This window comes from Anabrus simplex, chromosome 10 (assembly GCF_040414725.1).
Source record: "Anabrus simplex isolate iqAnaSimp1 chromosome 10, ASM4041472v1, whole genome shotgun sequence".
Taxonomy (NCBI): Eukaryota; Metazoa; Arthropoda; class Insecta; order Orthoptera; family Tettigoniidae; genus Anabrus; species Anabrus simplex.
In genome coordinates, this window is record NC_090274.1 from 72,140,887 (window position 1) to 72,166,718 (window position 25,832).

At 38.8% G+C, this 25,832-nt stretch overlaps 1 protein-coding gene across 1 annotated transcript in view; it reads left to right on the forward strand.

Moving 5' to 3' along the window:
• The window catches only part of AGO1 (protein argonaute-2), a 327,978-nt gene that overhangs the window by 178,246 nt on the left and 123,900 nt on the right, over positions 1-25,832 (forward strand). Inside the window, exons 10-12 of the mRNA XM_067155023.2 lie at positions 1,425-1,558; positions 2,894-2,964; positions 9,719-9,832. Coding sequence (XP_067011124.1) covers positions 1,425-1,558; positions 2,894-2,964; positions 9,719-9,832 — 319 coding nt within the window. The remainder of the gene's footprint in view (positions 1-1,424; positions 1,559-2,893; positions 2,965-9,718; positions 9,833-25,832) is intronic.

The window sequence follows — 25,832 nt, forward strand, 5'->3', positions numbered from 1 at the left end:
CAGCAGTATATCGGGAAATAGAACCTATAACGGATTTCATAAGAAAGAAGAGAGTATCATTCTTTGGTCATCTGTTGAGAACACGTCAAGTCAGGTTAATATGCAGAATTTTGGAAAAGCTTTGTAAACAAAAACAACAACCTGTCTGGATAAAAGAAATAAACGAAGACATGAAATAATTAGGCATAATGCTGGAGGAGTTAAAGAATAAATCAAACAAAGTAAATAAATTGAAGAATATTAAAATTAGATTCCTTCCAGAATGTGATAATAGAGAAACAATTTTCAGAAGAACGACAAAGAATATCTGGTAGAATGAAGAAATACGGGAAGATCAGAAAGGGAAAAAACCATAAAACATCATAGAAGACCGGACATTAATTGACTACAGTTGTCCAATGCGGCCGTAAAAGCACAATAATAATAACAATAATAAAATATCCTAATGTTGATTATAAGAACAACAATGTTCTTCAGCTGTACAGTAAAATGCAGTGCCTACCAACCACAATCGCACAACCTGTCATACGTCACCAATCACATGAATCAATCATTGGTATTCAACAGGTAGAGTTTCTGACAGCAGCCTGAAGTGAATTCCAACGTCGTAACCCAGCCACAGCGAAGGATCTATCACACATTGAAGAGTGCTTGATGGGAATAGTGAGGGAAATGCCAGATCTAGTGTCACAATTATAGAATGGGGATAAAAAATGGAATTTTGAAGAAATGTATGGGGTAGATTTTCCATCAGAGTTTGGTAAATCAGCGTAAGTATGTGAAACTTCCAGACATCTGTTGTGTTTCAGCCAGGAAATAGCTGTGTAGCTAGGGGGTATGTGAGGATCATAACTCAAGTTAAAAGCAAATCAAAGACCAGTGTTCAATGCTCGTTGAAGTTTTGTAGTTTGTTCACGAGTCACATCGATGAGGAAAATGCCGCAATAGTCAACTACTGGTAATTTGGGGACATTTACATCTTGTGGCAAGAGTTGTCGTATTGTGAACTTGGCATTAATAATTGAAGTCAGCTGTTAACATTCATAAAATCTGAGGGTATGGTCCCATTCCCAAAATTGGGTGCCTTGCACCACTTCTCAACCTGCAGTTAATTGGCTGATGAAAGCAGGAATGTTCTTAGGAAAGTTTTCATCTGTTGCTTTGCTTCTGTCTCTAACCTCTGTTACGCAGAACCATGCTGATTTACATCTGGTAGAAAACCAGTAGTTAGACCACCACACTAGGGTCAGTGGTAAATGTGTTGTTCGTTGACTCAAGCCCCGTTTTAGTGATTGTATATTTAACGTTAAAACACTGAAGTTTCTTCCAGGAAATTGTCTTGGAGTTCTGCTGTGCCACAGTATTGTTAAGTGTTTAAGCAATATTTTATTAGACCCGTTCATGGTATTGTTTTGTTCCTGCAGACGAAGCAACAAGCTATGCCCAACCAAGGAGTTTGGGACATGAGAGGGAAGCAGTTCTTCACTGGTGTTGAAATCCGAGTGTGGGCTATTGCGTGTTTTGCTCCACAGCGCACGGTCAGGGAAGACGCACTCAGGTGAGAATATAATGCTTATATACTGTACTTGTTTTTAACAGCTGATGTGAGGTTTAAATTTTCATCATTTCCATTCGTCCTGTTGTTTAATTTAAGGTTATCGTTTCACAGAGAATTCACTTTGCAGTATGAAAAATTTAAAAGGGAGGATCTGTGTAAAAGTCTTCGTTTTCTAGCGATAGATGTTGCAATGAAGCGTAATATCCTTTTTCTGGCCCTTTAGTTGTTGTTTGCAATCCTCATACTACTTCTCGACAGATGTTGGTGAAAATGAGGTTTTCACCATGAATATATTATTTTGTGAGTTGTGCATTTCTGAGTCACCATCAGATGATGAGAGTTCTGTAATTAATATATTGCTATATATTTAATACACTTGTAATCCACCGAAGCTATTTTGAACTAAGTAATCCTTTGTACCTGATTATCTGGTGGATATGGACCTGGGCTGTCAGAAGTACTTTAACTGACACTTTTCTGACATAAACCCTCCTAGGTTTTATCTCCAAGATTTATCTTGTTACATTCATTTGTACAAGTAGGGTTCTCAACCTTTTATCATCCATTTACATTACATACCTAAACAAATAGTAGTGGTTCCAGTACAAATTTTTGGGTCTTTCCCCTCCTAGACTTAACTTAACAGATCGGTAGTAGAGCGAGAGCTTGAAATGACAGGTATTCGTAGTTTTGATGGGCAGGAAAATGTCCATTCGATACTCCATGTAAAAGATCTTTTGGTGACCCAATTGATGTTTATCTTTGGTGACGCAAGACCATCTGTGATTCGCTGATGGTGGAATTATTGTGGTTCAAACCAACCTTCAGGCTGAATACCCAACATACACAATGAAATTAAGTGAGCTGGGCCGTAGTTCATTCAGCAGAAATCTGGTTTACTCTGCTGTCTAATAGGAGTAAGATACGCTGTTGAAATTGATGCGCTGCCAGCGTAAATGGCATCAACTGTAGCTGAAACCATACAGTTATTATTAATGGCTTTTTATGCTTTACGATGTCACTCTTTATTACGTTCTTAGCATCTTCATAAATAAGTTAACATTAAACTGAAATGAAACTGCAAAGTTTAAACAGCTTCACACCAGTACAGATGTTAGGAGGAGAGTAATTGGCAGCAAAGAGAGTTATCTTCCAGTATTTTTAAATCTTATAATTAGTGGTTTTGTCCTCATAACAAAACAGGGAAGAGATGCAAGTGATTTCATCATTGTCAGCTGTACATCGATTTGCTTTTAGGGGGTTGTGTAATTTCAGTAGTTATGAATAGTACTAAGCTTTTTGATAGTATTGTAAAGTAATGTTTCCCTGTTCAAGGAATTTCACCCAGCAGCTGCAGAAGATCAGCAATGATGCAGGCATGCCCATAATCGGACAGCCTTGTTTTTGTAAGTACCTTGGTTTAATCAGTGTGTTTTTGAGTACTTTAAAAATGCATAATCCAATAACATAAAGATAACTGGGAGCATCACATTTCCAAGAATAGTTCCCTTGTTATTATTATTATTATCATCATCATCAATGTCCCACTCCAGTTGCCCGGGTGTGGTTTACAAGCCTCCTCTACTCCTTTCTGTCCTTCCACTTTTCCTGTTCCATTACTTCCACCGCATCCAATCCAGCTTCTCTAATGTAAACCAAATCTGCTCCATCCACCTTCTCGGGTCTTCCAACTGGTCTCTCTCTCTCTCTCTCTCTCTCTCTCTCTCTCTTAACTTCTCTTTCCATTTCCCTCCTTGCTAACCATTCCTTTCCCATTATTTTTACATGTCCAAACCATCTCGGTCTTGCTTTCTGTATGTTCTGTACTAATGGTTCTATATTTAGCTCTTCTCTGATTTTAATATTTTGAATTCTATCTCTTCTCGTCTTTCTAACCGATAGTCTTAAAAATTTAATTTCTACTGCTTGGATCTAACTATCTTGTCTCTTATTAGTTACAAGCATTTCTAGTCCGTATGTTACGATTGGTATGAAATACTGTTTATATAATGTTAATTTTTGTTCTCTTGGGTACTTTGTCATCCCATAAAAGCTCTCCGACTTGATGATAAAATGTTGTACCTTTACTTAGTATGTTATTAATTTCAGGGTTGATTTCATTACTTCCATTAATAATGTGACCCAGATATGTAAACTGTTCTACATTCTCTAACTGTTCTCCATGTTCACTTGGCTTCTCTTTTTCTCTTTTCCACAGTGCACGACTACAGGGTGGTTTTTTTTTTTTTTTTTCCTAGGTGCTTTACGTCGCACCGACACAGATAGGTCTTATGGCGACGATGGGATAGGAAAAGCCTAGGAGTTGGAAAGTAGCGGCCCTGGCCTTAATTAAGGTACAGCCCCAGCATTTGCCTGGTGTGAAAATGGGTAACCACGGAAAACCATTTTCAGGGCTGCCGATAGCAGTTTTCTTTTTACTAATTACCATTCCAAATGTCTAGTCTCCTTTGTACTTCCTTTTCTCCCTTTCCCCAAATCACCACATCATCTGCAAATACCAAAGCATTCACTTCATCACTACTGATACTCTGTTTTACACGTTTTATGATTTCATCCATCAGTATAATAAACAATAATGGCAACATTGCACTTCCTTGCTTGAGACCTTTTTTTGTACACTGCTTTTACTCTCATGATACAACATTTTTATTTTGTTAATTAATTATTTTGGTACATTCCTTTTCAGTTTTCTCTTAAGCTTTTTCCAAATCCAAATCCAAAAAACGAATATGATTTCCTTGTTCCTTTCCAGATGTTTTTTCATTATTGTTCACACTGTGAATATCAAATCTATTGTTGATCTATTTGGTCTAAAGCCATATTGTTCTTCTTCTAACTGTGTTTCTACTATATCCCTCAGTCTTTTGTCTATGACTTTCCATTTTTTTTAGCCCATGTGATAATAGGGTTATACAGTAGAACCTCGATAATTCGAAATCGGTTAATTCAAAATCCCGCCTAATTCGAAGTAGCTCTCGTTCCCGGAAACATGAGATACAATTTTGCATGTTATTTCAATTGTTTAATTCGAAATACGGATAATTCGTAATTCGAAGTACAATGTCGGCCCCATTACCGAAATTCAGAGACTTTTAATTCGAAACTGCCTTTACATTTTAAAACAATAGTATGTTACAGAGTAATTTCAACTCGAAATTTATCCGCTCCGCGTCATAGTAGAACGCGCGTTCCGGAACGTGGAGGGGTAACTTTCCGCACTTACACTCACTTCGGTGGGTCTACAGTGCTCTTCTGATTGCTAAGTTGAATGGAATCGGAATTGTTTTGTTTTCAACCTTTTAAGGAACGCCGTAATATCACGCAACATGCAGTGTGCGGGAAAACAGAATCTGCGAACACTGGGCGATGCCGACAGTTGACGAAAAAATGTGGCAAATATAATAAATTCGCAGGCACCGAACAATATTGACAATGCCGGTGAAACTGCATTGCTTTATTTTAATGCGAGCCCAAACGGTCTTATGGTTTTAAAGGAGAAATTGCCAGCCGGGAAATCGTACAGTGTGAGGGATGGGGGTCATATTAGTGCGTCGCAATGCACATGGAAGCGAGATACTGTATCCCCTCGTCATAGGAAACTTCGATAAGCCACAATGTTTTAAGAGCGTCGGGCACTTTCCATGCCAGTACAAAGCATATATAATAAAAATGCAAACAGTAAAGAAATCCAAAAAATAATGCATTTGCACAGGGGAACCGGCATAATTTATCCTCGTCTTTGAATTGTGCGATTTTTTTTCTTTCGTTGCGTGAGGTTATGTTTGTCAGTGATTTATCCAAGTTAATTATTTGAACATTGTAAATGCACCTTGTTGGATACATTTCTGAAATAGTTTTTTTCCATGGCATTTGAAACGTTTAAACTGCGAATCGAGGTGATTGCATGTATTAATGGGTTTTAGAATACTTCGTGACGCGGCAAGTGTTTACATTTCTGAAGTACGAGAGAAGTGCTATGGCGGGAAATCGTACAAGGATAGAGTCATAGAAAGTTCGATTTTAAGGGCATCGGGTACTTTCTGTGTAAATACAACGCATCTAAAATGCATACAGTATATTTTATAGTAATCCAATTAATAAAGCACTTGCACATGGGAGCGAGCATAGATTTCTCCTCGTCTTTGAATCGTGCTTTTTTTTTTTTTTTTTTTTTCTTTCTTTCTTTCTTTCTTTCGTTGCGTGAGGTTATGTTTACCAGTGAGATATCCGAGTGCATTATTTGAATACTGTAAATACACCTTCTTGGATACATTTTGAAAATAGTTCTTTTTTCATGGCATTTGAAAGCTATAAACTGAATCAAGGTTAAATGCATGCAGTAACGGGCCTTAGAAAATTTTGTAACGCGGCAAGGGTTGGTACTTCTGAATTGCGAATTGGCGGTTAATTCGAAATCACGTAATTCGAAGTCCGATTTTTGAGTCCCAACGACTTCGAATTAACGAGGTTTTACTGTACCTCTATAATTTTTACATTTTTTCCTATTTCCTTTTTTGAACAGTGGTACAATGCTTCCTTATTGCCAATCTTCAGGTATCCTTCCATCCTTCCATATGGCATTGAGGGCTCTGTATAGCCACTGTAGTCCAATGCTTCCTGCTGCCTTAATCATATCAGCATTGAATTAGTGTCCTCCACTTGCTTTACCTTTGGTCATTGCTTTCACTGCCCTTTCAAGTTCCATCCACGTTATTGGGTTCTCTTCTTTTTCTGCATCTGTTATTTCCATTTTCTTATCTCCTTCTTCTTCTGAGCAGTCATCCTCATAAAGTTTTTTGCTATCACTTTCTGAAGACTATTTTCGTCATGTACTATGGATCCATCTTCCCCTCTAATGCCTTGATTTTTTCTAGATTTATTCTTTTCGATTTTATTACTCTGTATAATAGTTTCTGATTTCCTCGACTATATTGCTCAGTTTTGTTGTTAAACTCTCCCAAAATTTCTTCTTATCATCCTGGCGGGAACTGGTACTTTCAGTCTTTTGTATTTCACGTGTAACATTTCAATCTTATTCTCATCCCTCTGATACGTTTTTTGCTCTTCCTTATCCATTTCTTTCTTCACCTTGTTCCTTTCTTTTATTTCTTTTTGTTATTTTGTCTGTCCACCACCGTGTCTCCTTTCCCTTAACTTTTGCTTTTGTTTTCCCGCATACCTCAGTTGCTGCTTCCACGAATGCCTGTCTTAAATTGTCCCATTCTTCGTATTTCTGTGGTAGGCAACTTCTTTTTTATACAATCTAGGAATGCCATTTTTATCTTCCTCCTCCAAATCCCAAATCCTGATCTTTGGTTTCTTCTTCAATACAATTTTAGGGATTTTTACTTGTTTTAATTCCACAATTAATAATCTGTGATCATGTTCCATACTTCCGCTGGGGATTATCTTTGTATTCATGACTAATCTTGCCTGTTCTTGGGCTGTTATTATAAATCGTCATAAAAGGAAAGACGATTGGTAAATGTCAATACGGAAAATGAAATACATAAATCAAGCTGTTATTATAAAATCGATGAGTGTTCCATACTCTCCATCCCAATTATATCGACTGATCTTATGGCTATTCCTCTTCATAAACCACGTGTTCTTTATTATCAGGTTATTTCTGATACAAAAGTCCAACAGTTCCTCTCCATCTTTATTTCTATCGCCGCACCCATGTGGGCTCAGAACATTTTCATTTCCCATTCTATCAGTTCCCACATGAGCATTCAGATTTCCCATTATCATGATCCCATCTCCAACAATATGTGTTTCCAGTTCATTGAGGAACTCTTCTTTTTCTTTTACGCCACATCCTGTCTGCGGAGCATACACCTGTATTATCATCAGTAGTTCTTTGTTTACATGCGTGTGCATTATTAAATTCTTTCATTTACATACTCAACTTCAGCTAGTGGTTTGACATAGTGATTCACTACAAATCCCACTCCATTTCTCTTTTCTCTTTACTGTTACCCATCCAGTACAGGATGTACCCCTTTCTAAGTTTCTTCATTCCTTTCCCTTTCCATTTTACTTCACTTAATCCCGTGGTGTCGAGTTTTCATCTCTCCATTAGGTCAGTCAATTCATTTTCCTTCCCATTAATTTTACAAAGGTAAAATTAGGTGTATCCTCCTAATTCAATACATCATTTAGTTCCATCATTAGATGGAGTAATCAAATTCAAGCATGTTTTGACTCGTTTAAGCCACATTCAGTGAGGGGGGGGGGGTTGAAGTAATTTACATAATACAAACTAAAAATGTGCCAAAAAACATAATGAAGGAACAAATGAAAAAAACTAATGAGAGACATGACGGAAATAAAAACAGCACAATATATGCATCATCATATGGAGCAAAAAAAAAAAACTCACTGTGATAAAATTTGGTGAAAACAGGGGTTAATACAAAACATAATTGAATCTAGAAACTGTATTAACCTCAGAAGAAATGAAATGAAAACAAATGATACAGATGGAAACGAACAATAAGTGCTCATAGCGAGGTTGCAGACCTCTTAGTTTACAAAATTTCGGTTTTATAACAATTCAAACAGGATTAAATCAGTGTCGAAATTTCAGGCCAAAAGTCTGCCTTTGTAGAAACACCATAACATCGAATGGCTAGATGGGGGAGCGAAAAAGTTTTGTTCCCTGATCTAACACTTGCACGGACATCAGCGTTACCATCATACTGTACAACTGTAGTCAGAGACTTGTCAATTCTATTTCCAGTTTTAAGCTTCCATCTGAAGCTTGTATTGTAGTTGAAAGCAAGTACAAATTTACTCATCGGCTGACTTGCGAAACCTAACACATCTGAGGATTTTCTTTTGGGGTTTAGTCCCTTGGGCTTTGAAGATCCCTCTCCTCCACAAGGCAGTGGTTTCCTCTTCAGTGGTTTCCTCTTCTGATTTTCCCCCAAGAGGATGGATTACGTCATCCACTATCTTCGCCATTCCAAAGGTCCCCTCTGCCTAAGGTGCTCTATGTCTTCACCTGTAGCCCTGGGCATAGGTTCCACATTATACCCTGTGAGACTGGGTCCCTGCATGAACTCATTTTACTCTAAATAAAATACTAGAATTGCCGGGCTGAGTGGCTCAGACGGTTAAGGCGCTGGCCTTCTAACCCCAACTTGGCAGGTTCGATCCTGGTTCAGTCCGGTGGTATTTGAAGGTGCTCAAATACGACAGCCTCATGTTGGTAGATTTACTGGCATGTAAAAGAACTCCTGCGGGACTAAATTCCGGCACCTCGGCGTCTCAGAAAACCGAAAAAGTAGTTAGTGGGACGTAAAGCAAATAAAATTATTATTATTATTATTATTATTATTATTATTATTATTATTATTATTATTATTATTACTATTAAAATACTAGAATGGAAACGGTGAGACTTTGGGGCCCTTGGTACACGTGCATTTTTTCCTCCGCCAACACGTTGAAGTGAGGCTGTTCACTCTGTAGTCTTGTAGATGTGTGCCAATTTCTTACAGACGAAAATGTCATGCTCGTTCAGAATTCACAAGCATCAGAAAAAGAAGGAATAAGGGTAAAAGTAATTTAACGGAGAGACTTACACTTATGTAAATTAATTGCAGCAGCTACACGCGCACCAAAATTGTCTTCGTGTTACTCTTTTTGTTTCCAAATATCTGTTGGCATGGTGGAGTCTTGTCCTTGGTCATTATGCTGTGAATGTGGAGGACAGATTCTGCTGACCGGGCGAGTTGGCCGTGCGCGTAGAGGCGCGCGGTTGTGAGCTTGCATCCGGGAGATAGTAGGTTCGAATCCCACTATTGGCAGCCCTGAAGATGGTTTTCCGTGGTTTCCCATTTTCACACCAGGCAAATGCTGGGGCTGTACCTTAATTAAGGCCACGGCCGCTTCCTTCCAACTCCTAGGCCTTCCCTATCCCATCGTCGCCATAAGACCTATCTGTGTCGGTGCGACGTAAAGCCCATAGCAAAAAAAAAGAAATTCTGCTGAAGTGAGTGGAGAAAGCGAGTCTGCAGAACTTCACTGTGTTCAGTTAGAATAATCTAAATTGGCGTCTGGAGAGAGTTTGTAGTGTATGGTACTGCACCCTATTTCTGTATCACTAAGCATAATTTTTTTTTTTCTCAGGCAAATATGCTACAGGACCTGACCAGGTGGAGCCTATGTTCCGGTACCTAAAGTCATCATTCGCTGCTCTACAGCTCGTAGTGGTAGTTCTGCCTGGAAAGACGCCTGTGTACGGTAAGTCTTACCATTAGACAAGTTTTACACCTGTGGCAGCCACCAGGTAAAATGTTGTTTTCTTTTCTTTTGGTTATTTGGTGATAACAGCTTCCTGAAATTATGGCGACATATTTCCACATACCACAACCTCATGTCAATGTATTCAGCTTTTTTCAGTCTCCATGGTCATTTCCCAATACAACAAAAGAATCGCCCAAAAATATTTGAAGTCTGCGGTTACAAGCACCACCAAAAGGAAGGAAAACATTATGAAAGAGATTTCATGGCCAGTTCATGCATGTAGATTTATCTAAACTTTGCACGCCTATCCTTTTAGGACAAGTTTAAATGGAAACATTTTTTACAAATTTTCTAAACTCTACTTGTCACTTCTCTAACTTAGTAGAACTAAACAAGTTTATTGCTGAAATATACTGTATATTCGTGAATACAGACAGCACACTTATTGCTAAAAAACCTACAAACTATGCAATAAAATAATAATCCTTAGGCTAATAGGATGTTTACTTCTTGAGAAAGAACTAGGAGAATATGAAGGGGGTTTCTGACCCTGGAGGAGCTGTCCTGATCAGATCATGAGTCTTAAGTTGATAATGGACTATAACAGGAGAAGAAACAGAGATATGGTGATAACATAAGATTTCAAGAAAGCTTACGATTGCATCCATAGAGAATCTCTATTTAAAATTTCAAGACACCTTGGATTACACCCCAAATTAATAAACATGATAAAATTGATTCTCACTAACACCAAATTAAAAGTGAAGTTTAGGGGTGAAATATCAGTCATTTGAAATTAAAACTGGATTACGGCAAGGAGATAGACTCTCACCACTATTATATAATTGTGCTCTTGAAGTGGTAATGAGGGAATGGTTTAGGAAATGCCCCAAAAATGAAGACTGGCCTAAAATCAAAACAAATAGCCTGGGTTTTGGCGGGAAGCTACATATGCAGCAGAAACACTTTTTCACCTGAATAAACAATCAAAGACTGGCCACTTCAGAAAATTGAAAGGATTTTAAGAATCCACATCAACAAAAAATACCAGAGATGGACATTGGGGGATAATACCTAACAAAGTCGTGTACAAGGAGCTAGAACCCATTACAGGTACTATACGTAACAGAGACTGGGATTCTTTGGACATATCATGGGGATGCAGGACTTCTGAAACAACTAGTACAACACAATCTCATCTCAAAAAATACCACAACAGGATGTAAATGGATCAGAGAAGTAAGAGAGGATCTGAAGGAAATAGGCCTTGCAACAGAAGATGCCACAAATAAGATAAAATTGAATACAAAACTCAAGGATACAAACCTTCCGCGTTACCCATACTCAAAACCAACCAACAACATACACATTTTCAACCGAGGAAAGGGCACGAAGATCAGAGCATCTGAAGAAGTACTGGGAGGACCGCAAAGCCCGAACAATCCTTTCAGAGAGACCTGAACGATGGACTGACTAAAGTGATCCTATGCGGTCATAAAAGAGGATGAAATGCAGCTAAAATATACTTTATACCTGCAATATTCATGTATAAATGAAAGGAGATGAATTACATTTATTGTCGAGGAGTAGAAGCTTCTGATTCACTGCCCGAAAGAATGAGTTGCAGTTCACAACAGCCCCATAACGGAGGTTTTCACTCTTGAAGTGTCTTCAGAAACTTCTTTCTCCATCACAGGATTTTAATAGGGCATACTTAAATGATGTTAACTATTCCATAAATAAGGTATTTAATATAAATTAAATCATAGAATTTCCAGTTAGAATGTCTCCAGTTTTACATATCTGTTCATGCCCAGGATTTCACCACATTGAAGTCTAGGCTCAATGTTTCTAAGGACGTAAGTGCTTCAGGCAACTCTGAAAAGTGCACTGAAAAGAAAACAAGTTTAGCTTCCAATTCCCTATTAGGTGTGTTTTGGGCTGTATGAATGGATGCAACATCACCAGGGTCTAAGGATTTAACCACGTCTTTTACTGACTAGGATGCTCCCCATATTACAGGACAGGATCAACCCACATTCCCAATCTTGTTAATATTGGGTGAGGAGGAAGGGGAACTGATGGTTCTAAGGACCTAAATAATTGACTCCTGATGGGGATTAAAAAAAGAAAAAAGAAAACCTCTTTATTACAGCCAGTAACATATCCAATGAAGAAAAGCCTTCATGTATCTGTTCACAAATGTGATGGAGTGCATGCGCGAGGAACTTTTCATGTATAAAGTTGGGGAAAATGTCTTTTAATGTGAGTCCTGATTTAACCATCAGTGGCAAATACCATATTTATGCGAATAATACCCGCACATTTTTTTAAAAAATTGGGGGCACGAAATTGTGGTGTGTTTTTTTGCGTCAAAGTTGGCATTTCTTTTTTTCAAAATAAGCCTACTTAAAGTTAGGGTGCGGGGATTATTTGCGTAAATACGGTAAATGCGCCCTATCATATTTAAATCAATTGGGTGATAGTACTGTAATTTTAAAAAATCAATTGCAGATTGAGTTACTGTTTCATTGCTTCTGGCCTCTAAATGTATCACATTTAAAAGATATGGCATTGTCTGTCCTTCCTTGTTTTGTGCACCAACTATTACATTTCAGTAAATCTACCTCTTTAAAATTTTGTTTAATTTTATAATTTGCTTTGCATTGCACTGACACAGATAGGTGTTTTGGCGACGAGATAGGAAAGAGCTAGGAATGGAAAGGAAGCGGCCATGGCCTTAAGTTACAGCCCTAGCAATTGCCTGGTGTGAAAATTAGAAACCATGGAAAACCGTGTTCAGGGCTGCTGCCGGTGTGTTTCAAACCCACTATCTCCCGAAATTAGCATCACAGCTGCGTGCCTTTTACTGCACGTCCAACTTCCTCAGTGAATCTACCTTCAGAATCTGTCGTTTCAGATCTACCATCAACCAGACAAGCTCATTTTCCAGTTTATCTTGTATCCTTGATATGACATTTTTGTACCAACGGCTGACCTGTTTTTCGTAATGTGCTTTTGTCAGGCACATAACATGTGGTATATTTATGAAGAAAATTAGGATTGGTGGGCTTCCAAAGAGTTGTATCAGATGCTAAAAATGCTTTTCGTAAATCGGAAGAAATTGTAGTTTCTTTCTAGAGATTTTAAAAAATGTTTCAATTTTTTAATGATTTGTTGATTTAAATTTCAATAGGTGATGTTTTCAGCTCTTGTATTTTTTCAGCAGAAAATTAAAGTTTAGAAAGCGATCAGGATTTTACAATAAATGCATTTAAAAACTTATCTATTTTTTCAGTTCCGTTTGGGCCTGCTATGGACCACGTTGTTCTTATCTCTAGCAGCTTTCTTCTTTGACCAGTACTCCTTTATTCTTGCACTGTGAATGTCTTTTCGCTCCTGAGTCCATTTCACACCTCCTCCCGGACGTACTGTTTTTTCTGTTAGTGACTGGAGAGAGTTTGATGTTCTGATCAACGTTCTGTATCTATTCCTGTCATAAATTTCACTGGGAGCAATGTCCAATTTTTGAAGGTCTTTTCTGACGAGTTTTGCCCACTTGGCATTAGTCACTTTCCCTCTAGAGATGGTGTGGAAGATTCTGGAGGTGAGCCTCTGATTGTCCATTCTCATGACATGACCGTAGAAGTTCAATCTCCTCTTCCTCATGGATGTTGTAATGCTCTCCAATTGTTGTACAGTTCGTTGTTGTGCCTGAGATTCTGTACTTGCCTTCTTTAATAGGGCCCATGATTTTTCTCAGGATCATCCTTTCCTTCAGCTCCAGTTTTCTAAGTTGCCCTTTTCTTACCATGTTTAGGCATTCTGAGGCATATAGTACTGACGGTCTCACTACAGTAGTGTAATGCGTGATTTTGAGGTTAAGTGAGAGGGATTTGGATTTGTACATACTCTTACATAGGTGGTAGGCATTTTCCAATTTGATGCATCTGCTGTTCATGGCCTGATCTTCATTCATGTTTGGGGTTATCCATTCTCCTAGATATTTGAAAGAGTTAGTCCTTTGTACTGTTTTGTCCCCCAGTGGGATTGATTTGGGTGCATCTTTGATGTTGGTGATAAACTGTGTTTTGTTGATGGTGATCTCCAGCCCTACTTTAGCTGCTATGTGGTCGAGAGAGGATAGTTGATGGATAGCCTTCTCCACACTGGATGCCAGGAGTGAAAGGTCGTCTGCGAAGGCTAAACAGTTGACAGTTAACTTGTCCTTCTTGTAGCCTATTCTCAATCCAGAGTCATCCTTTAGCATTTTCGTCCACTCATGAATGTCTTTTTCGGGAAGGCAGTTAAAGAGGATTGGAGATAGGCCATCCACCTGTCTAACACCTTTTTTGACCTCAAAGCTCTTGGACAGTTCCCCTCTGAATTTGATTCTGGCTGTAGTGTTGGTAAGAGTTGCTTTCACTAGATTCAAGGTTTTCTTATCTAGTCCCAGTTCAGAAAGTGCCTGGAAGAGCGACTATCTACTGAATCGTAGGCCTTCTGAAAGTCAACAAATGTTGCTTCGCAGGGTGAGGCGCTTAGGTTTTGACTTGCGAAACCCAGCCTGGTACTCTCCGATGTAGGAGTCTAGTTGAGCCTCTACTCTTGTGAGTAGTACTTTGGAGGGTATCTTGTATGTCACTGATACAAGGGAAATCCCGCTGTAGTTGTTGAGATCTGATTTGTCGCATTTTTTGTGTAACTGGTGGATGATAGCTGAGGTCCAGTCACTAGGTAACGCTTCTGTCACCCAGATGTTAGATATGATTTCATGGATACTTTGGATTGACTCCTCATCAGCATATTTCCAGAGCTCTGCTATGATTCCATCCTCGCCCGCTGCTTTGTTACATTTCAATTCTGAAATGGCTTTTTGGATCTCCCCCTTTGTTGGTGGGAGAGAGTCCGACATAGTGACATTCTGAGGTTCGAAATGCAGTTTCTCCTTGGGTTCGTTTGAATTTAGAAGGTTGTTGAAATACTCTGCTAGAACTGTGGTGCACTCTTCATTGTTCATTTTCAGCTTTCCGTCAGCTCCCCAGAGGTGAAGTGTAGGGGCTGAGTAGGCTGTAATTTGAGATTTAAAAGTTTGGTAGAAGTCTCTAGTGTTGTTTCTTTGAAAATCCCTCTCTGCTTGTTCAATGATATCTTTATTGTACCGCCTCTTGGTGTTCCTGATAATTTTAGTAGCAGTTTTCCTTGCTTCTAAGAATTTTTTATGGTTATCCAGACTTTTGTAACAGTTCCATTTTAGCCATGCTTGCTTTCTCTCTTCTATTACTTTGTCACTAATAGTTGTCCACCATGGATGATTGTTCTTTCTGAGCGCCGGGATGGTGGTTGTCGCTGCATCTATTAGTGCCTTCTGTAGTTGGGGGCCAATCTTTTTTGTCTTTGTTTTTAGCCAGGGTCTCGGTGAAGTTATTGTTATCTTTCAGCTTGGCTGGATTGAACCTTGGACTTCGCGACTTGGTGCAGTGGTTTTCTCTGCTTCTTTTAAGAGGGATGAAATTGGTTTTGATCAAAGAAAGATAGTGGTCTGAATCAATGTTTGCACTTCTCAGTACTTTGACATTCAGCACTTCTTTGATATTCTACTGATGGCTGCGTGGCCCAGTTGGAATTCCCCAAGCATTGGTTTTAGGCATCTCCAAGTCATAGCTTTCCTAGGAAGGCGTTTGAAAGCTGTAGATTTGAGGACTAAGTTGTAATTTCTGCACAGGTCAATCAGCCTTTCTCCATTCCTGTTGGTCCTCTTGTGGGCTGGATAATCTCCAACTATGTTCTTGAATTTTCTCTCTTTGCCAGTCTGTGCGTTTAAGTCCCCCATTAAAGTAGTTATGTGGTGATTTGGGATCCAGTCCATTGTCTCTTCGAGTACCCTCCAAAAGTTTTCCACATTTTCAATATCTTTCTTGTTGGTGTCATTAGTAGGTGCATGGAAATTAACAACTGTGTATGCTTTGTTGAGAGTTTTAAAAGCTATAGTGGACGTTCTTCCATTTGGAGATGAAAAGGAGATGATGGAGTTGATCATTTTGTTGCTGACTATGAAGCCTGTCCCCAAGTGAGACATATTCTTCATCACTCTTTCACCGGATTATCCTTTGTAGATCCGATAACCTTGTGATTCTATCGCTTCTTGATCAAGGAATCTGGTCTCTTGTACAGCTGTTATCAGGATGTTGTGTTCAGTTAAAACATCTAGTGTATGTTTTAGTTTTCGTGTCTCTAGGAGGGAGTTGATGTTGATGGTCGCCAAGAACTTAAAACGTTTCTTCGTCTCACATGAAGGTGCAAGCTCCCCAGAATCCAAAGGCTTGCTTGCCCCATCAAAACTGGGGGTGGATTTTATACCACCTGGGGTAGTTTTTCCATTGGTTGTTTTCTCCATGTTGCAAGAGTTAAGAAATAAGTTTAGGGTGGTAACCCGCAGGTAACAATTTGTTAACTGTCAAGGTTGTAAACCTTGAAGCCCCCAGCACTGATCTGTTCGCCGACCCAACTTCCCGCTGGGATTGGTACCCAACCTTCCACTGGGTTGCTCGGCTTAGCAGGGGCACCTCTTACAGGTTATGTGCTGGAGTTGTAGTGAAAGAGGCTAGTTGGATTCTCTTGCTGAATCCAATATTTTCTTGTTGCAGATGATTGGCAACAACGCATTCACTCCCATTTGCCAGAGTCACGACTCCTCCCAGGTTGATTCCCAGGACCCAAAACTTATATAAATTAAGAGTTTTGTCTGTACATTGCTCAGAATTTTGAAAAGGATGGTATTTCTATATCAGTCATGCCCACTGTAACACAGAAATGCACTTTTTACTTTTCCGTAATGTCTGCCTGTATGTATGTATGTACACGCTTCACGGAAAAACGGCTGAAGAGAATTTAATCAAAATCGGTATAGAAGGTCGGGTAATAAGTCGCTACAATCTATGCCATACATAATTTTATTCACGCTGACTGAAATGGTAGTTTAGGGGAAGGCGTAAAATTTAATTCTCAAATATTTATATTATTATCTTAATGAAATTCAGTATACTAAGTCGGGAAATAAGTCGCTATAACCTAGGCTATAAATAATTTTACTCACAGTGACTGAAAAGGTAGTTTTTTAACGAAAATCGGTAGGGGAAGTTGAATAACTAGCTACAGTCTAGGCCATAAATATTTGTATTCACGCTGAGAAAAATGATAGTTTAGGGGAAGGCCTGTAATGGAATTCTCAAATATTTATGTTATTAGTGGTCCTATCTCAATAAAAATCGGTATGCAAAGTCGGGGAATAAGTTGCTATAATCTAGGCCATAATTAGAGTTCGTGGTTTATAGCATTTAAAAATCAGTGATTTAGCGTTTTGATTTTCAAATTTAGCATTTTGTAGCATCTAAACTTCTCAAATTTAGCATTTTGTAGCAAATTGGTTAAAAATAGGCATAATTTGCTAAATTGCGCACACAACAGTTGGGAGTAAAATCATACTGTTTAATCACACATTGCTCGTCATGCAGTTTTGAATTCACTATGGAAAATAAGACAAACATCAACATAAGACTGCAAGAAGTATTAACGAACACTTACGAATATGCTTATTTTCAAATTTACAAACACAATTTCAGAGTGAAAAATACTATTCTGAACGTATTTATTTATCACAAGGAAGAGGAATTTCAATGATGATTTAGGTACAACATGCCAATTATTTGAAAGGTGTCCTTCATTTGAGACCGCTTATCAGTTACAACTATGTTGTAGTGCTAAAAAAAACTCTACATCAACACTGTCCGTAGAGGCTCAAATGCACAGAAGTGCTGCCAAGGCAAAGGAAAGCCTGCAAAACATTTTCTTCTTCTTCTTCTTCTTCTGCTTCAAGTTTTTGATTGCAGAGTCGGCACATCAATATAGGCCATCTGTATCCTTACATAAAAATGTCCCGATTTGTGACTTTCGGCGTGCTGTTTGATCGTCACTTCGCTTCTACCCATGGCTAACAGACAATAAAATAAATCGCTACCGTACTTTTAAACAGAACTACTACTCAACGCCAATGTCAAGAATAACCGACTAAGATCAAGGGTCAACACACAAAGAGAATGAACGTGGTGCTTGAAAGTGTATTTGCTGTTTGTTTGACTGGTCTTTGCAGTGCTCTTTAGCCAGTGAAAGAAATTCCACACATTGAATGATTTAACCCTTTGGCCTGCCATTACTTGTGAAAGGAAATATTCCCTTACATACTATTTATTTGTTGTCACTTTAACATAAATTTGATTAATCACATAGGCTACATAAGAATACACAAAGCAAAGTGAGCTTTTAGCTCGTCTATAGTAACAGGAAACCAATGTTTTTGTTCGTAAGTATTACTGGTTTCAAGGGAAGCAGATAAATTAGCAAGAAATGTAGAGGCATAGGTATTGGTTTCCTTAGTAACGTGATCCCAGAACTGTGGGGTTAGAAATTCATTCCCTAAGTCCATTTCTTTCGGATTATTACCCAACCCCCTCCTTACTATAGAGTGAATTTCAAAAACTGGTTTACACGTTACAGAAAGAGGCTTATTGTCAACAAGATCATAATTCCAAGTATCATTTTACTAGACTACTCAACGGGCGAGTTGGCCGTGCGGTTAGGAGCGCGCAACTGTGAGCTCACATCCAGGAGATAGTGGGTTCGAACCCCACAGTCGGCACCCCTAAGATGATTTTCTGTGGTTTCCCATTTACACACCAGGCATGTGCTGGGACTGTATCGTAATTAAGGCCACTGCCGCTTCCTTCCCATTCCTAGGCCTTTCCTGTCCCTTCGTCGCCGTAAGACCTATCTGTGTTGGTGCGACGTAAAGCAACTAGCAAATAGACTTCTCACTCGCTCTTGTTTCATTCTGGTTTTGTCACGTAATTTCAATTTGCACTATCATCTCGGAACTGAAATCGGAATCGCTTTCATCAATGTCATTTGAGGAAGAAGTATTTTCACTCCAGAGAATCTTTTCCACTTTCAACATCACTATTTTCAAGCCAGTTATGAATAAACTCATCCATGCCACGCTTGGATGCCGCCATGATTGTTTACAACGAGCGGCAAAATGAGGTGCTTTTTATTTTCCGTATTTCAGCTCAGAGTTACTATTTACACAGAGGAAATAGCTTCAAGTATCATCTGACATCAATCGGTTAGGCTGCAAAACAAAGAGAATAAATCTCTCCGACCAGCTAACTGCGATAATGAGCTTATAGATGTCCCGTGCACCAAGACAGAAGTGTCCGTCAAAGCATGTTACCGCTTTACGATCGCAATGGGCGCTGCAATAATTATTTCTCCTGAAATAAATAACAACATTTATATCTTTTTAAGAAAAAAGCATAGTTTTTAAAAATATATGTTTATTTCATATAAAACAGAGTTTCGCATCTATTTAGCATAAATAGTATAATTTTGCATTTTGAACCAATTTCGCATTTTATCGCGAATTCGAAATTGCTAAAAACAGCCCGTACGGGTCATATAAGATGAAGGCACGTACACTGACAAAGTTTTGGCATATTTTGCATTTATCGCAAATGCTAAAAATCACAAACTCTAGCCATAATTTATTTACGCTGAATGAAATGATAGTTTAGGGGTAGGCCTAAAATTTATTTCCCAAATAATGTTATTAGTGGTCATATCGATAAATACTATATAAGTTATGTAGTACAATATTTCCAATTATTTATGTCTTATACATTGTTATCATGCCGGCTGTGATCAGAGATGTTCATGAATTTGGATTTGTGTTACTAAGTCCTTATTAGCGCCTAGTCACGAGAAAATGGATTAACAAGATTTAATGAAAATCGGTAATTAAGGGTTATAAATTTCATGTGGTAGGTTCATATTGAACTGAGAATAACATATGAGTAACAACACAGTAAAGGTTTCCACCTATTCAATACAAATATATTCACAATATTTTAAAATTACATAGAACTAGTTTCGACCCATCTAGGGGTCACCATCAGCTACATCAAAGCAAAGAGTGAATATATTTGTATTGAATAGGTGGAAACCTTTACTGTGTTGTTACTCATATGAAAATCGGTATGTAAAGTCGGAGGATAAAGAACTACAATTTACGCTATAAATAATTTTATAAGACACCCTAATATCACAGAGTCTAAAGAAAACTAAATGTGAAGAACTACAATGTAGAAAGCTCATAAAATTGATCAACAATAGCATTACGTTGACCATTGTTTGTTGTGATGTGCTTTGTCTTCTGTTGCCACTCATCTTCGATTAGATAGTCCGGCTCCATGGCTAAATGGTTAGTGTGCTGGCCTTTGGACACAGGGGTCCTGGGTTTGATTTTTGGCAGGGTCAAGGATTTTATCCATTATTGGTTAATTTCTCTGGCACGGGGGGCTGGGTGTACAGTATGTGTCGTCTTCATCTACATTTCATCCTCATCACGACACACAGCTCGCCTATGGACGTCAGGTCAAAAGACGTGCATCTGCCGAGCCGAACGTGTCCTCGGACACTCCCGGCGCCAAAGCCATACGCCATTTCATTTCCGATAGATAGGATTACTACTGCGTACCGAGTATTTTTTTAACATTTGCCTTACATTCACCGACACAGTTAGGGCTCATGGTGACGATGGGATAATAAACAGCTATGAGTGTGAAGGAAGTGGCCTTGGCCTTAATTACGGTACAGCCCCAGCATTTGCCTGGTGTGAAAGTGGGAATCCACAGAATAACATCTTCAGGGCTGCCGATAGTGGGGTTCGAATCCAGTATCTCCCGGATATAAGTTCACAGCTGCGTGCCCCTAACCTACGTTATGATGCAATGTTAATTTTTTGCCTGTATTCAATGTGCTAGTTGTTGTAAGATCTTCGCAATTTGGCTGATGATGACACTTAAAATGTGTTGAAACCGGTCCCATTAAACAGGTTGTAACTACTTTTTACCATCTTATTACGGAGTATTGAAAGGTGGATCCTAACCTATAATATTGTACATCTTATTTCTCTATTCAATACGGAACAATAATGAAGTTTTTAACTTTAAATGCCTAAATACTGGCGGGAAGTACCTTGCGAGTTAGATAACTTTCTTCTTTAGCATGCCATTCCTCTGTTTCATAAATTTTCCGATACTACTGGTACATAACACACTGGTTCATCATAGCATTCGAGCTATTCAATCGCTACTCTGAGGCACTGATTGGAATGAGAAGTGTGCGTATTTAACGGAATAATGGCAGAGAAGTGTTCACGGCAGTCTGCGGCTTGGTCATTCCAGCTCTGGAACTTCGAACCGTTAAATCGGCACCGTAGTACTGCAGGTTATAAATTTCATCTTTTTTGTCCGTATTGAAGATCTACTTGTGATACAAATTCTTATAATTTTGTTAATTACCACCTATTCAATACACTGTATTATAATTTGTATCACACCGTAGTACTGTTCGTTAAAAGTGAGAAAATGTGTAGTTTTTCATTTGATCGAGTATTTCAAGTAATAACATTGCTTTTAATCGCTTCATTCCCACTGACGTTTTTGTAATGACCTATGTTGACTTCAGTTAGAAAAACCACAGTCAGTCTTTCTGAGAATCCCGTAGCGAAGCACGGGTACATCAGCTAGTTAATTAATAAAACATAAAGTAAAAAAGATAATAGCAGGTCAACTGTTAAACATGCCTATTGAAGAATGTGAAAACTCTCACTGTAGAACCCCTACTTAACGTTTTTACAGGGACTTGGTTTTTTTAACCTTAAATGGGGGTTTACTTTAAATAGAGATTTCAGTAGAAAGCACACCTTTTTCAGAGATTTTTGCCGGTATTAACATAAATTGTACCATCATACATTATTTAACCACTGACAGAAATAAAACAAGGAGTTATATACCTTATACACTGTACTGTAGTTGCGGCTTGTGCTTCATTTTGACAGATTTTTGCCTGTGAGTCCAAAACTGCTTCGGTTTAAGGTTGTTTTAATAATGTTATAGATTTTCCATAAAACTCAGGAAAGATACCAACCTTGCACAAAAACACGTTAAAATTAGTGTGAAACAGCAATCTGTTTATTTAAGCATTTTTGCGGATGTTTTTCAAGCAGCAACTTACTCATCAGGATGTATTTTCTAATTCCCGTAGTCTGAACACACACATTCAGTTTCGTTCTTAAAAATTGCAATGGCCTCACTGCAGAGGTTTGTGGCAAGCATTTCTATTTTCTTACTTCAAATGGCATCTCTTAACCTTTTCACTGCCGAGTTTTGATGACCAGGCGAGCCCTCTGGCTCATGTTATTTTTAAGGAAGAAGCCCTTTCACAGGTACATGTTTACTGATACAATTAATGGATTGCATATCGTCCCCTTAGCCCCGCAGCCCAATACAGGTTCGGGGATGAAGTGAGATTATATTTTACACCATATTTTTACAGCCGGATGCCCTTCCCGATGCAAATCTCAGTTGAAAAGATAATGAATATGAAATGAATGATGGTGGATGAAACTGGGTAGTGAAGCGGAAGGAACCTGTGGTTTACGAATAGGAACTATCCCGACATTTGCTTGGGAGTGCAAAAAAAAAAACAAAAAAAAACCCACCATTCTCAGGACAGCTGACGGTGAGGTTCAAACCCACTCGCCTGCTGAGTGCAGAGCTTGGCTCCTTAGACGTAGCATGTTAATACGCGCGGCTACTCTGCTCGGTGATACTATTACTGAAATGTAATATAAAATTGTTGATCCAAGAACTGGTATTATCAAAATCATTTACATTTAAGAAAAGATAATTTATCTGAGGAAGGGGTGACAATTTTGCGTGAGATTCATCATTACTACTTTGCCTCGCACTTTCTTGCAGTTCATTATCGCCGCTTAAATATTCTCAGTCTTCATTATCAAAATATAGAACTCCAGAATCGCTATTTATGAGGAAACATTCAATTCCTTCATCAACAAGAGATGAATGTATACTTCAAGACACCATGATGGCTACATCTAAGTGGGAAGGATGTTCTACTCCAGCGAAGCTGAAATAACACCAAATCGCTTTCAAAACACGCGAAATGGAGTGGTATATTTGCCGTACGCAACTTCCTTGAGCATTTCCACGGAATCTCAAAGCATGACACTATATTGCGTACATTTGTAAGATCGGTGAAGTACACGCTGCAGCGAAACGTATACATACAGGCTTGGTGAACGAGGCACGGCGTTCAATAACGTATATATGCGGGTTTGGCACTGTATAATAACATTTTTAAATGTGAACAAAAACCAAACCAAACTCCATGGCGCAACAGCCCAGAAGGGCCATGGCCTACCAAGCGACTGCTGCTCAGCCCGAAGGTCTGCAGATTATGAGGTGTCATGTGGTCAGCACGACAAATTATCTCGGCCGTTATTCTTGGCTCTCTAGACCAGGGCCGCCATCTCACCGTCTGATAGCTCTTCAATTGTGATAGCTCTTCAATTGTAATCACTTAGGCTGAGTGGACCTCAAACCAGCCCTCAGATCCAGGTAAAAATCCCTGACCTGGCCGGGAATCGAACCCGGGGCCACCGGCTAAGAGACAGTTACGCTAGCCCTACACCACAGGGCGGGCTTTAAACGGTAACTGCCTTTCTGAAATTTAACTTTAAATGGGATCTGCCTTTCTGAAATTTAACAAGACACAATAGTGCATAACCTAACCTTAGTAATGTACACCGATGTATCTTGAGGAGAAGTATCACATTCTTATTTAGTTCACTACAAAGTATTAAAATTACACAATCGTTTACTTCAGCCTTTATTTCGAAGGAATTAACTACTGCTGTCATTGCACATACTGCAAAAGCATCTTATACTGATGTTTGTTTCCAGATCTTTCAGAGTTATACTTGTGAGGGAGGTTCTGGCTCGCTCACACATGGCGAGGAATCGATACGGAAAATGATCGATCGCATCCAATATAAACGCTGGAGTAGAGTGTATGAATATTGATAATGGATAAAAACTAACACGCCCGAATTTGCCCGTTATAATGGATGAATCAGTAAGAGGGCTCTTATTGTAACCGAAGGGTGTTGCACGGATTAATATAGGAAATTTCAAAGGTTATAATAACATTGTCATTAAAACGGGGGCTTCTCTTCCACTACAGTGGCCGCGGTCGCATGTATATCAGAGTCCGGCATCGCCATCTCACTGTAGCCCCAAGTGTCCGCGCTTTAAATTCCTGTTCTACCTTGAATCATACTTAGCAAGCTTATGGCATCATTTTCATAGCTTCTTAATGTCCCATAACCAAAACGAATAGAAATAAATACTTCAGAATTTTAACATTTCCTTAGCGCTAAATGCGGGTTTTGCCTTTTTGTGAATCCCGTTAAATCAAATATAAAATTGCATTGCTCTTCCGTTAAATGCGGATTTATGCTAAATCGGGGTTACACTGTATAAGGCAAAAACATTTTTATTTTACGTTCATCTCCTTGCGCAGCGTCTCGAGAAACACATTTTAAATGAATATTAGTTACATTTTTCAATTTCATCCGAATACTGCAGTGAAATCTTTGAAGGTAGATCATGGGCAGCTGTCAATCTTCGCCTCCTATTACGTACTATGTGACTATATTTTGATAATGGCTTTTCGGAATCCACATTTGAACATGGATACAACATACATTTGAACGCAACAGTTGGATAATCCCATGAAGATCTGTGGAACATTCATATAATCTTGATGCAGTTGGTCCTTGATGGCAGTCAGGTAAATGCTGTGAGCTTCTAAAAAGTGTTGAGTGTCCATCCTCTTAAGAAAAACTGGAGCAGTTCTGTAGGAGATACGTTCTTAGGTGCGTGCCAAGGATCAAACAATGACCCACAGGCTTCTACAGTCTTCCTGGCTGGATCCGCACTCCTTATAGTCCTGACTTTTACTAGAGCTGACTGGGCAACACACATAAGGTTGGACTTGACCATTATCTGCATCTTTTGAGGAAGCTGTTTTAAGAAGGTCTGGAGGATTGTCTGGTCGAATACTCTGCCTAATAGCTTGAGTTTTCTTCAAGGTCATGTAATTTCCCAGCGAGTTCATCAATTGTTGGGTACTTAGATCCCTCCCACGAAATTAAGCAAGTCCGTAAGAGAGGCACCAACGACAGAACATATACTGCTTGTAATTTTATAATTTGTATTGTTTAGTGTATGCTTGTTGGAAAAATTTGACCCCAGAATTTGAATCTTCCAGTGTTTTGAAAAATACTCTCAGATCTTCAACATGTGTGGCCATTATATTGCAGTTTTAAGCCAGGAATTACATCTTGTACACACAGGCATTGGGAAAGCTAGAATTTCATCCTCTTGTTCTGTGTTTTCATATTTCTCCCTCAGAAATGCAGTGTAGTTGCCTTTTCTTTTTCATGTATTTAAAAACGGCATTCTTTGGCTTTGCTATAGACATGTTCAGTTCGTCCAGATCATTTTCTGGTATGCAGCCGACAAGGTTGACTTTATGAGCCAGCACTGGACATGACTGACTTCTTCAATCGGTTCCTGAAGAATAGTTACACATTTTGTCATGTCGCATGCTGAGTCCATAACTATTGCCACTACATGCTCCCATTCAATTTCGTAGGAATTCAAAGTGCCTAATACAGTTAAGCACCTCTGGATATCGAACACCACTCTACCGCTGATAGAAGATGGAGCATACTGAAGAAACGTGGCATTCAAACCAAACAAGACGAAGAAGCTTACAGTGAACTCTGCCACGAAATACAGCGCAATTGCAGAACTGACAATACATGGTATCTCACTAGTATTTGTGATGAAATGGACCAACATCACAGGCTGAATCAAACACGTGATCTTTTTAAAAAAAGTCAACAGCATTACCCGTGAGTTCAAACCACGCACATGGGCGATTGAAGATGGCAACCTTATTACTGATAACAACAAAGCAATAGAGATTTGGAAACAATACTGTGAAATGCTGT